Genomic DNA, 12,500 nt, shown 5'->3' with positions numbered 1-12,500 from the left:
GCGCGTTACACGTTTCAACCCTTATGGGTTTCTGATATAATTTTATGGCGTTTGGTAATGAATTTCAATACAAGCGCAGATGTTAAATAAATACCATAGATCTAGTTTCTCAAAAACATTCTGAATGTGTGACGTCCACTTTAGTGAAAACCATCATCATGAACTTATTATAATTTTGAAACATTTTAAAACGATGTTAATTTTAATTCGTGAGGAACAGTTAAAAGTGTGCGGACCGGAGAGCGTTAAATGGGATCATCAGACGGAGAATCTCCGCCGATAAAGCACGCCGGATGGTTTACCCAAAGTACATTCTCAGTCAAGCTAAGAATTCCACAGCAACACAGCTTTCCGAACTAAGGCTGTTTACACAGTTTTTCTGGTTTTCTAGATCTAGGCTTTCATGTCGACACTATTTTCGAATACAGTACAATAATAATAATACAATACAATACATACTTAATTGACCACTCCCCATAGGGGCTTTTCAGGGCCAATAAAACACAATTACGACAGGAACAGAACATTCAACAACTGTTAAGAATCCCAACTGGCCGGAGTTAAACCAGTTGGCTATTTACAAGTGCAGCTGAGAAGTTGAACCAGGGACGAAACAGGAACAAATTCAACCAGTGGTCAGAACGTGTCTTGACCCCGGGATCCCCGGATCTCAAGGCAACCGCCCTAACCACAGGGCCGCACTGTCCCCTCTTCGAATTTTACAAGTTATTTATTTTAGTATTGCGGACTAATGCTGACCAGGAGTCTACGGCATTTTCACCAATCAAGCGAGTGACCAATCTCAATCCCATTGGGTGGTAATTTCTCATGCCAGACTTGCGATTGGCTGCAAAGGTTTGGTTTCGCGGGAAAATCAATCTAAAAATAACTCGGTCTGCAAAAGCACCGCTCCACAAATACCATGAAGCTGTATGCTCCTACTCATGGGCTCCCATGCTGACTAATAAAAACTGACAGATGTAATTCTAGAAAGTTCTTACACTCAGACTACAACGGAATATTCTGGAAAATTGAAGTCTCTCACGTTTCTAAATCTGTGACCGCACGGACAACCAAAGATGACTTCTACTTACACTTTTATTTTGTACCCTGCAGAAAAAGGGCGCTCAAGGCTGGTTTACTCGCGACCTAGGCAAAAGCACAAGCAACCCATGGCCACAAGCGCGATCAAACTTGTTATTAGGGAGCTTAAGCAAGCGCATTTTTTCTTTGAGACGCGGAAGGCAACCGGAAGGGAACATTTCGCGTGCCAGGACGGTGGTGTCTCCCACGATGTTTATACTAATCATCTCTAATGGAGAAAAGATACTTAGGAATGTAAATGTAAGAGTGTCAAGACAAGATAAAAGGGAAAGCAGCTCACTTCCGGTTGCCGTCCGGGTCTCATAAACGCGCGTGCTTAAGCTAAGCAAGGAAGACGACGACGGCTACGAGAACGTTGTCCAAAAATATTATTTCCCTTCATTGTAATAATTTTGCGATTACTCCAAGTCTCTTGGCTTGGAAAGTGTGAGTACACAATCCAAGAATAAAATTGGTGAGAATGATGTGGATATTTAGAGAGATAATTGAAAATTCATCGTCAGGTGGTCCCGTCCTCCACATGACCTCAAATTTGATCATTTCCCGTCGTTGTCAAGACGAGAACGGCAAAGAAATGTGTATCAAAATGTAAAACGCACGTGAAGGGCGTGCAGAACTATTGTTTTTGATAATTGAACCTATTGTAATATGACCTTCTCGTAGCCGTTGTCGTTGTCCTTGCTAAAGGTCCCCATTATTAGTGCTTTTTGTTCCAACAGAAGGCACTAATTTTCGAAAGCTTGCGTCCGTTGACTTCATAACTGCGTCGCTAGTGAAAGCAAGCCCTTAAGGTAAATCAAGGAGCGACGGGATGCAATGTAAATAAAAGAATTCTGTTATTCTACGGCTGTCAATCAAAAGTATGCAATTTCACGACACCCACAATGCCCAAAAGGTAGAATGAAACAATGCGATAACCACTTAAAACCGTGAACAACATTAAAGAAATGCAACAAAATAATAGGAAAAAAAAGCATGGATGGACGCAAATGGACAAGATTGAAACGGATTGCGTTTGGGTAAACTCGAAAAAAGTCGAATCAAATTCAAATTTATAGCAATTCATCTGGATAAAGGCCATTTTTGCTCAGAATCATCTTGTTTGTGGTGCAAGTGAAGGAATTCCACATTACCATTTTTGAGTTTTAAACGGGTGATAAACTAAAGATGTCCCCTAAACACTCGAAAATAACCTGACATATCCCCTTGAAATCATTGATTGTTTTCCCTTTCTTTGATCATTTGACACAAATTGTTGCTCGTGCAGGCAGCCATCTCGCCGATGCATCTAACCCTTGATGACGTCATCCTGATAAGAAGGCCATTCTCGACTTAAGCAATAGAGGACGTTTTCCGTGTTTGCATAGCCTCATCTAAACACGAGGGGGAGTTGGGAAAATTCGAGTCAGTTATGACTCGAGACGCAGTCGAGGGTTTGCATAAGTGTCGAGAAATCTCGCAACTCCTCCGAGCGTTTAGATGACCCTATGGAAACACGGAGAAACGTCCTCTATTGCTTTTATAAAATATTTATCAAAGATAATTCGAAAAATGAAGTAAACAAATGAAGCAAAATTCTTGATTGAAACAGATTTTCTTAATGCACGCTCATATTGCCTACTACCCAATCAAAACGCGCGTCTGACGGTATATAACCAATCAAAATTCGTGCGATGTCACAGCCGTGTTTTCATACTCTCATCTAAACACAGCTATTGACCAATGAGAGTGCGCGTACTATCCTAATTATTTTATAATTTCTCGTAGCCAATAATGCTTTGCGCCTTGGCTGGTAGGCTATGTTGGTAGTCGCCATATTGGATTTTAAAAATGTTGACGAATGTTTATATCTACTAATGACTTTTGCCCCGGCTTAAGCCTGCTCCACACCAGCATGAACATTTGTAACTGGTGCAGACTCAGAAGATTCCTGCTTCTTACTACCTTTTGGTAGAACGAAAGACAAAATCAACACATTCGTCCAAAATCGCGTTTACAAAACGCTTTTGAGGAAGGTCGCTAAGCGGGGAAGCATATAGTTCCGACATTGCTTTTTGTTCTTTCTGTACTCTTTTTAATTAATTATTGGATGCAAATAAACTGACATTGGAAATAGATTACTTACATTAGTATACATTGGAGAGTGCGCTATATAAATAATAAAGTATTATTATTATTATTATTATTATTATTATTATTATTATTATTATTATTATTATTTTAAAAATCAGTAAAAATACACACACTGAAAAAACCAAATAAAGAACTCTAAAACAAGTATTAGGCTTATAGAGATACAAATACTAGTACTAATTCTAATAATAGCAATAATAGTTATTTAAAAAAAAAAATTCTCGTTTCCTATAAACATGTGTATTAAAATAAAAAAAAAATAAAAATAATAAAACAACTCTTAGTATTATAGATTTGATAAAATAAAGGAAAGAAAAATTATAAGTCAATATTATAGAATGTTAAGACGCTCTTTGCCATAAACTCAGTGTCAGAGGATAACGCTATTTACAGAAGAACAAAAACTATCTACATGCGACCGAGACTTCTAGTTCTAGATCAGCCTCCTGTATATTTGGGGTAGTTCTTCTCCTAGAACGCGAGCCTCGCAAGCAAAGCAATGCAGATCTCAAAATGGCAAATGAGACTCGAGTCCTAATCCATGTGATAGTGGAAGCGTAACTCTCCTGTTTCTTCACTGCCAGTAGCTCAGCAAGACGGCTATGGTAACGTTGACATTCGTTAGACATGACTGTTCTCTCGCCCAGAAGCCCCGAGCACGGATATCCAGCCGCGCGTCAGGGGCCTTGTTGGCTCCCCTCGGCAGCACTTCCCCCGTAACTTCTTGGAGAACCGGCTCCACCTCGACGTCAGTACACACCGCTTGCAGAATTTCAGCCTCGAGATATCGAATTTCGTTGTGCCGTTGTATGATATATCCTCCACGCATACAAATCAAAGCATGGTCAGCGTCAAACAAGTCCCCGCAGACGCACACTGTTGGGATGTCATTGAGTTCCCAACCATATCTCAACTTAATTGCGTCCCTAAACTCCCTCTTGTTAAGAGTGAAGTTCATTTCTTTTAAAGGTATAACACTGAGCCAACTAGAGGCACCTTTCTCCTTTATAAATTCAACAGCTCGCTGGGTTTTCAAAGGCAGAGACTTAGTCACGTCTTCTAGGTCACGCCGCGCACTGTCAGCTTTCTCTTGACGCGCACGTCGCTGCGCGCCAGCAACATCCTCGTCATTAGGTGGCTCTGCTGCTTGCTTGACAATCTGTTTAGCAAGGGGGGCGGTTGCTTTGATGGACGCCTCATATTCCTGTCGGGACTGGTTGACGGGACTTACTAGACCAAGGCCACCCATGCGCACAGGCAACGCGAGGAGGTCACGCTCTGTTTCGGTGACTTGATGCGCCAAAAGGTCTGGAAATGGAACAGCAGAGGTGGGGCGTTCTAAAAGGTCTAGCAAGTCAGCGATGTCGGGAAGTGTTCTTAAAAAGTACGTCCACCGGTGCCGTAGGCCGAACGTAAAAGCCGCATAGCTTGCCTGGGGCTGAGACACAGCGAATTCCGCCAACTTCATAACCTGGCTAACCCAGTCCTCAACGTTTTGACCAACATACTCTTCAAAGTAGGATCTTGATCCAAGAGCTGCGCCAAGATGTTTATGTCCCTCCGTAGTAATGTTAATTGCTGTCGCTCCAAAGACCGCTCTCGCTTCCTCTTCCTTTTCGGGTTTTGTAATTAGCCAGCACTTTTTAGCATTCGGGAAATAGCCAAAAGCAGGTCCGCTCGAAGATAATTCGTCCCACCATCGCATCACATTTTCCAGTGTACCACTCCCTGTAGCGTCGTCTGCAAACCAGCATTGTTTAGCAGAGCTAGAGGTTTGCAGTTGAGCAATTAATGGTTGTAAACTGACAGCATAGAGACTCATCGCTACCGGGTCTCCTTGAGTGGTTCCTTCAGCTGACTGTAACTCTTTTCCGCCCATGATGAAGAGCCGGGCATGGCTACGGTAGGTGTTGATTGCATAGGTTGCGATTGATGGACAAAGGACAGTGATGTTGTGAAGAGCAGCTGCTCTATTCAAAGAATTAAAGGCATTAGATGCGTCAATTAGCAGCACCGCATCGGTGTCGTCGGCGTCAAATATGCTGCGCATTGAATGGACTGCTGCCTCGCTGCCACTTATGTGTCGTGCGCAAACCTGCAGGGAGCCGCACGCGTCGATCACGTCTTGTTTGGTCACACTCATCACACACTTCCCATTATCCGACGTATTACTTCTCCGACCCCTATGGGTCGCACTTTTCCTTCTCCTTTGTCGAGTGGTATCAGACGATTAGCCAGAATAGCATCGATGCTACGAGGGTCCACATACTTACTATACTTATACATACTTATTATTATTATTATTATTATTATTATTATTATTATTATTATTATTATTATTATTATTATTATTATTATTATTATTATTATTATTATTATTATTATTCTCCAGCATGGTTTTTGACAAAAATGGTTGGTCGTTTGGTCGTTTGGTCACGTCTTTTCGGCAAAGCGAATCCAAATGAGAACATTTGTGAGAGTAACTGAAGGTCTCAGACGAATAGAGAATGGTTTTTATAACAACAACTTCACAATTTGAAAACGAGACTGCAGTGAATTCGGAATTGAATCGATTATGCATGAGTGAAAGTAACTTTTGCTGTAATTCAGTTTAACTTGCGCAATTTTGATCATGTTTCGAAGAAGAAACATCGACGACTCGGAGATTATTGAAAAATACACAATTGCTTAATGTTGTCCATTGTTGCCGACGATTTACAACCTTGTTCAGTGAGTAAAAAGCCGACCGACGATCTAAGAATAAACGCGCCGTTGAAGTTAAGAAAAGTAAATATATTCGTTCAATTTACCCTGTTTCCTTCAATTAGGTTATCATTTGGTCAATCCGCACAGAGAAGTGATGTGTCAAAGGATAGCAAACACTGGAAACGAAAGGTTTTTCCAGTAGCGGGCCAAAAAATAGTAGCGGTTATGACAGCCAGACGTACAAGTTAAGACGGACAAAAGGAAAACACCTATGTGAGGAAAATACGCCCTTTGCTGTCAGGGCGGCGAATTCAAATACTGCAGTACTGAAGTGTACGGAATGCCACGAGCCGGTATTGCCAGGTCTCCTGGCATGTATTGTACACAATAGCAACCGTTCATTATTCGTTTTAAGCAAGAATTCATTACTAAAGAGTAAGAATCTGCTATGAGGTTTGTTTCCATTTTCTAGGCAAGTTTTGAGGAAAAACCAGTAAACAATAGAACAAACGTTGTACCCAATGGGCCCTTCGCATGAAACTGTCATATTATAAAAAATCTGCCTTGCTGGATAGCAAGCTACTCACTGGGACATCCAAAACAAAGAAAAGTCACGCTTGGCTGGTTGAAATTGCTTTGTTTTGCAGGCTGTTGCATTCTTTTGCCATCCAGCATGGCGGATTTTGACAGTATCTTGCAACGAGCCTATTCAAATCTCCCGGCTCTAAAGTGATGTAGCATTAACATTTAAATGATATCAGAAATACCTGGATCAAAACGTTTTGACCCCAAAAGGTTTTGAATTGGATATTGAGTTAGATGATTTTGTGTATTTTTTATTTTCCCGCAAAACTTGGTTTAAGAATAGACACTTTTCTGACCCTGATAGGGACTCGGTGATGGACTCTTGTTTAAAGTTAGCATAACGAGAGGTTAATAGTTTATCCCCTCCTTAACGTTGTAACTATTTTGTAGGGAGACGTTTTGATCATATCCGCTATTGTACAAGAAGCTTCATCGGCTGGCTTACACATTCTCGTCAATGTGTTGAACTCCTCTCCCGGGGGACAATTCACGTGACTCGTGACTTCATGGGAACACGCTACGTATGCGGTACAGGACGAGGGGGCCTTGTAATCTCCGTTCCATTTTCCTCCGCAAAACAAAACCTCTGACACTAAAAGGGAGAATACAGAGATACGCTTTGTCAATAAGTTCCATGGTCTGTTGTATCCTCCTTGCACTTGTACTAAAATGTGGTATCGACTGATTTGTTAAAGAGAATATTGCCCATCAAGCAGATATTTAGTGACTTTGTATGTTGAAATTTTTGAAAGAGCACCTTACCAGAAGGTCCCAGGTGCGTATGACACGCAATATTAGAACAATACCTCGGCCAATACTAGGTCCATGCCACTGCATTTTCAGGAACCACACCATTTTTAGATGAGTTATTTTATTTCAATCGAGTGAGTGATCATTCTTGATTCCAAGACAGGTAATCAATTTTGTAAGACTTCTAATAGTCTGAAAAAGACTGGTTCACATTCATGTTTATAATAACACAGTACGAGAAAACATCGTTGCTCTTACTGCTCTTATTTGTACCTTTCTCATTGGTCATTAAATTACTGGTAAAAGCAACATGCAAGATTTTAAAGGTTCCTTGCGGGCTGCTTCATAGATTTGCTCGGAATAAACAACCTTCCCAGCCCGATCGTATACTGTTAACGCAACAATGTACTTACACGGTATTTTGCAACTTCGAGGACAATGATCTGCCATCCATGTCCAATTGGAATTTTTGCAGTTTCCCATCACCTCCCAGGCCGGGCATTCAGCGTGTTTGTCGTAAACTAGAAACCAAGACATCGAAAATTCAGCAATGCTGACTTGTTTAAGTATCGAAACGACACCTGATCCAATCTTCAATGTATGCCTGATAGTGAGCGCCAGCGCAATAGCGTCGGAAGTGACGCAGACATCGACGACTAACCGCAACTGCGATTCGGTAGACTAAGATCCGTGACAAAATGTCTTGAGACGCATCACATTTTCGGATAGAAAATACCCTTTTTCTTTCGTATTACAACTGAATGCCATCTTCTGCAACAAAAACTCCCCCCACCCCCGAGCAATGTCGTATAGCTCAAACGTCTCGGACACAACAAACCACCACAATTGATTGGGGGTTGTGGGCGTCGGGAAGGCCTTGGTGCTGAAATTAATTGTTTCGGTAGCAATAGATTTAAGTACGAATGAAATGCGAAGGAGTCTCAACACTTTCGTCCGCGCAGATTGTAGGTAAAGGAATAGCAAAACAACTGTATGGAACTTTCACAAAGTTATTGCGACTCTGACCTTGGCATAATCCGCAACTTCTTCTACAGTTTGTATTCATCCAGGTCACTCTATCACCTTTATGGCACTCTTTCAGCAGAGCCCACGAAGGACACTTCGGGTCTGTGTCTTTGCACTCTAAGGATAAAACAAGAAATCAAAGTCCCCTGTGCACGTACCCCTGTCGTATGACGAAGAAGAGCCTATTCTAGCCGTGGTGCTTTATTGGATTGCTCAAAAGAGCGATTGATGTAGAGAAAGGTGTGAAAAGAATGAGAAAGGGAAAAATATCCTTTACAGTTAAACACCGTATGTAGGCTTTTGGGACGATTCGGTTTAAAAAGGAATAAACGGGTTCCTATACATTTCATACATTTTAGCTTTCTTCATCAATCTGAGACAAATTGTGGCAATAATACTTTTGTCCTCTTTCGTAATTCTAAGCGACTCTAAATGGAGGTGGGTGGCTGGCAAACTAATCCATCCCAGCTTCCGAACCACCTCTGCAAGAAAAAAAAAAAAAACATTTCTCTTGCTTACGCTCGGCCAAATCTTCTCGCAACCACAATGAAAACAATCTCGTCAATTTGCTGCGAGTGCTACCCACGACTATCAAGGATGACGTCATACGAATTTATCTGGCATTGTGTAATGGCTTTCGGGAGTCGCACTCTTCATCCAACAAGCCATTAGATTTACTAGAAATTGTAGAATATATCTCCAACTCCAGGATTTGGGGCGAGATAAACCAATCTCCTTGCTTCTGAAAATCGTTTTGGTCAACAAATCGCAATTCCATACGGAACGCCATTTTGAATTCTATGACTTTGCCGACGTCTCGGGAAACAGCCCTCCCATAATTTAACTGAAGTTGACATATCGTATGGACTAGAGTCACTATAGACTCGGCGACTCCCTCTCAGTCTCCTTTATTTTCTCTTGGCCTATCCCAACCTTTTTCCAACTTTTATATAAGACTGGGAGCGGAGGACTTTCGTTAAAAAATAAAAAAAAAACCATTTATTTGCTGTTATACTGACCTCCACACTGATTGCAACTTTTTCTACAGTTGGCTAACATCCACACAGAGTTGGAGTAACATTCCCCCTGATAGGCCCACAAAGGACATTTCGTGGCTTCCAAGTCTTTGCACTCTATGAAAAGTAAATAACTGAAGGGGTATGCATGTGTCAACTGAAAAAATACCATTTCCTTCAAAGATTTTCATTAATTGCACTCTACACCTTATGAAAACGGAATCATTTTAAAATTCCTACAATCTTAATGAACGCTTTTCATTCAATTAATTTAGACGTTTTTTCATGTCACCAATAGCAAAGCTTCTACATCATATCCTTTTAAACCAATAATAACCCACAATCTCTCATCTCACTCTGACAATTAAAGGGCTAACACTCGCCACTCGCATTATTCTCGCTTCTAACAGGCTATGGGAAGCGACAGGTACAAAACACAGGTCTCTGTTTTACCAATACAGAAAGAAACCTAAACAGTCATTAAAGCTTACCTTGGGCCTAAGGTTAGCTTTAATGAATGTTTACGTTTGTTTCTGTATTGGTAAAACAGAGACCTGATACCTGAGACCTGTGTTTTGTACCTGCCCTATGGGTTCGATTTCCACACTCGACGTCTCATGATCATGATTTCGATGAGTTACTACTTAGGGCCACAAGATAACTAGCTTTTAGCTTTTTAGTGTTACCCTCATTAAATAAAGTGCTTACTTACCACTGAATTCCCTACTCTTTTTGGAAAAGCCTTTCTTTGGATTCTCTACGAGGGGAGCAGGATTGGCGTAGCGGCATTAATTCCACAAATGTAGCCACGGTTCCGCGATTTCAAAACTCGAAGCGTTCAGTTTCTGCTTCGAGAAACGTTTCTTCGGAAACTCACCGGGCACTTTTTCCCTCTCATCAAAAACAAATGTTAATTTGATCTACTTTTTGATTCCATGAGAATTGATTGGCTGAACAGTCTCCTCAATTAAAAGAGCACTTCTTCCCAGCCCAGAATGACAGAGATCGTTATTAACCCTTTTATTCCCACAATCGAAACGTTCATTCTCCTGACTAGTACCAATGAATCCTTTTTTGGGTAATCACGAGAATTTAGTTTTATATCAAGATCACACCCTTTAAAGGGGTTATGTCATGTTACTTTAGGGTTTTTCTGGAAAATCTTTAGTTAATCATGAGATGACAATGTGGTCGGAATTCCTTTATTGATAAAAGTATCATTACTTCACAAACAAGACGATTCTCAGCAAAAACGATCTTCATCTAAAGTTATATTTACCCAAATGGAATACGTTTCAATCCAGTCCATTTGTATCCATCCATGCTTCTCTTTCCTTTGCTGTATTTCTGTTATGTTGTTCAGTAGTTTTACGTGGTTATTGCAATGTTTCATTCTACTTTTTGAGCATTTTGGGTATCACGAAATTACACCATTTTGCATGACATAGCCCCTTTAAGCTGATTCATTCTCAATACCTGTCTGACTAACATTTCATTGAAATTGTAAGGAGAATTTACGTACCGATAACTCCTGGGAGTCAAAAATTTAAGTGTTTCCTTTTTACATTTTTTTCCCTGCAGTTTTCGCATCTCATAACAAAACAACATTGTTGAATTATATGGCACTTGGTGAGTAGCCCCAGACTTCAATCTGTGATCGATAGGGCACCCAAATAAGCTTGACGTCTGAAATCAAAGTAAGTTATAAGTTAAAACATATCATACTTACCTGCCGGTGCCTGGTGATATTTACAGCTTACACAGCAGTTGGGTATCATCCATTCTTTGTTCTTCTCACACCAGCCTATGGCCGCCCATCCTGCACAACTGGGATCCATGTCAGCGTTACATATTACTAATAGTAAGAAAACAGTCCAATGAATGAGGATTTCTGTTTTTCTTCCCTCTTAAGCCAATCAACAACTCCTCTGCGAAAATACTATATTACAATAACCTACGGGCAGGCTTCAAACCTATCCTCAACACAACTGTACTCAAACCAACGATTATGTGTTATCGAGTACACATACAAGAGTTTGTGCATCAGACGTGCCATCTCTACGCCCCACTCCGTCATACAATCCACACATTCTAATACTTGGCTGGTTTGTGCAAAATTTTCAAAAGTGTACACGGTATCAGCTTTCTTTATGATCCAATAATTGCACCGCAATAACCTGTTGACTCTATAAGATGATGATGGGTATGTACGCTGTAGCCGTTTATTGGCAGCCCCGGCGTGATCCGCTTCTGCGTCCGAGGAGTTACACTTTATCATGTTTACGAGCGGTACATCAAGAGATAAATCCCCCGGATGAGAAACTGCTGAGGCATCACAAGTTTGGGATCATGACCACTACATTTCCCATTCCCTTGGGTGATAGGGTGGTTGCAATGGAGAATGCACAACACACGCATCCCACGTTGCCACGCCCATCGTGTGGCCCAGGCATCGCTGCCTTTAGCGCCTTCAGTGATCACGGTGACCTCGCTCGGTTTCGACATTCGCTCACTCTCACTCACAATGACAACTACATGAATCAAATGGTTGCATTCTCTTTTTATTACACAATTAAACCAATTTAAAACTATTTACAATATTGAGCACAGTTCATGTGGTCTTTGAAAAGCATTCATCAGATAGGTGCTGGGCCATGCGACAAGCCATTTGAAAGGCGGATGGCGCTTGGGGAGTGTTTTCGAACTACCTTCCACTCTGCTTGTACGAGTGATGTCGAGATGGCACCACGTTCTTTTTTTTTCTTTGGTTGGTAAGCCACAAGGCGTGGTTCAAAGCCTGGGTATCGAGAATGTTTCGGTGGCGGATTCAGTTTCTCTAAGGTGAAGACTAGAATCTTGTTTTTCCAGGGAGTGTCCAACCATTAGAAGTAGGGGCATGTGCGACAGCTGAAATACATGCGTCCAGGGTTCTTCTCAGTTTTACTCTGTTTCAGAGTGGAAGGATTATCGCGGTAACACAGCATCTTTGGCCATTTGGAATGCATTTTGTCGGTGTTATTAATCACAAGCTGTTGGTACCATTGTTTCTCCACCGCTTGTAAGTACTGGTGTACTTCTTGTTGGCTTGCAATGAAGGCACAGGGGTACTCAGCGGGACATTTCACGTAATTAAAACCACTGTCTGATGTTCGGTGCTCCAACAAACAACCATGAAAAGGG

General features: G+C 41.3%; 2 protein-coding genes across 2 annotated transcripts in view; both read right to left on the bottom strand.

Annotated features, from left to right (window-relative positions):
• Window positions 1–3,811: 3,811 nt before the first annotated feature.
• On the bottom strand, window positions 3,812–5,380 carry LOC138046136 (uncharacterized). Its single transcript, XM_068892814.1, has one exon. The coding sequence runs from the start codon at window positions 5,378–5,380 to the stop codon at window positions 3,812–3,814; it is 1,569 nt and encodes a 522-aa protein (XP_068748915.1).
• A 1,373-nt stretch (window positions 5,381–6,753) lies between these two features.
• Window positions 6,754–12,500, bottom strand: part of LOC138044491 (uncharacterized) — a 28,303-nt gene continuing 22,556 nt past the window's right edge. Inside the window, exons 11-15 of the mRNA XM_068890993.1 lie at window positions 11,050–11,175; window positions 9,324–9,437; window positions 8,305–8,421; window positions 7,692–7,799; window positions 6,754–7,120 (exon numbers count right to left, since the gene is read on the bottom strand). Coding sequence (XP_068747094.1) covers window positions 6,885–7,120; window positions 7,692–7,799; window positions 8,305–8,421; window positions 9,324–9,437; window positions 11,050–11,175 — 701 coding nt within the window. The 3' untranslated portion in view covers window positions 6,754–6,884. The remainder of the gene's footprint in view (window positions 7,121–7,691; window positions 7,800–8,304; window positions 8,422–9,323; window positions 9,438–11,049; window positions 11,176–12,500) is intronic.

This window comes from Montipora capricornis, chromosome 4 (genome assembly GCF_036669925.1).
Source record: "Montipora capricornis isolate CH-2021 chromosome 4, ASM3666992v2, whole genome shotgun sequence".
NCBI classification, from domain to species: Eukaryota; Metazoa; Cnidaria; class Anthozoa; order Scleractinia; family Acroporidae; genus Montipora; species Montipora capricornis.
Note: the sequence above shows the minus strand (reverse complement) of the source record. Positions and strands in the feature narration are given on the sequence as shown.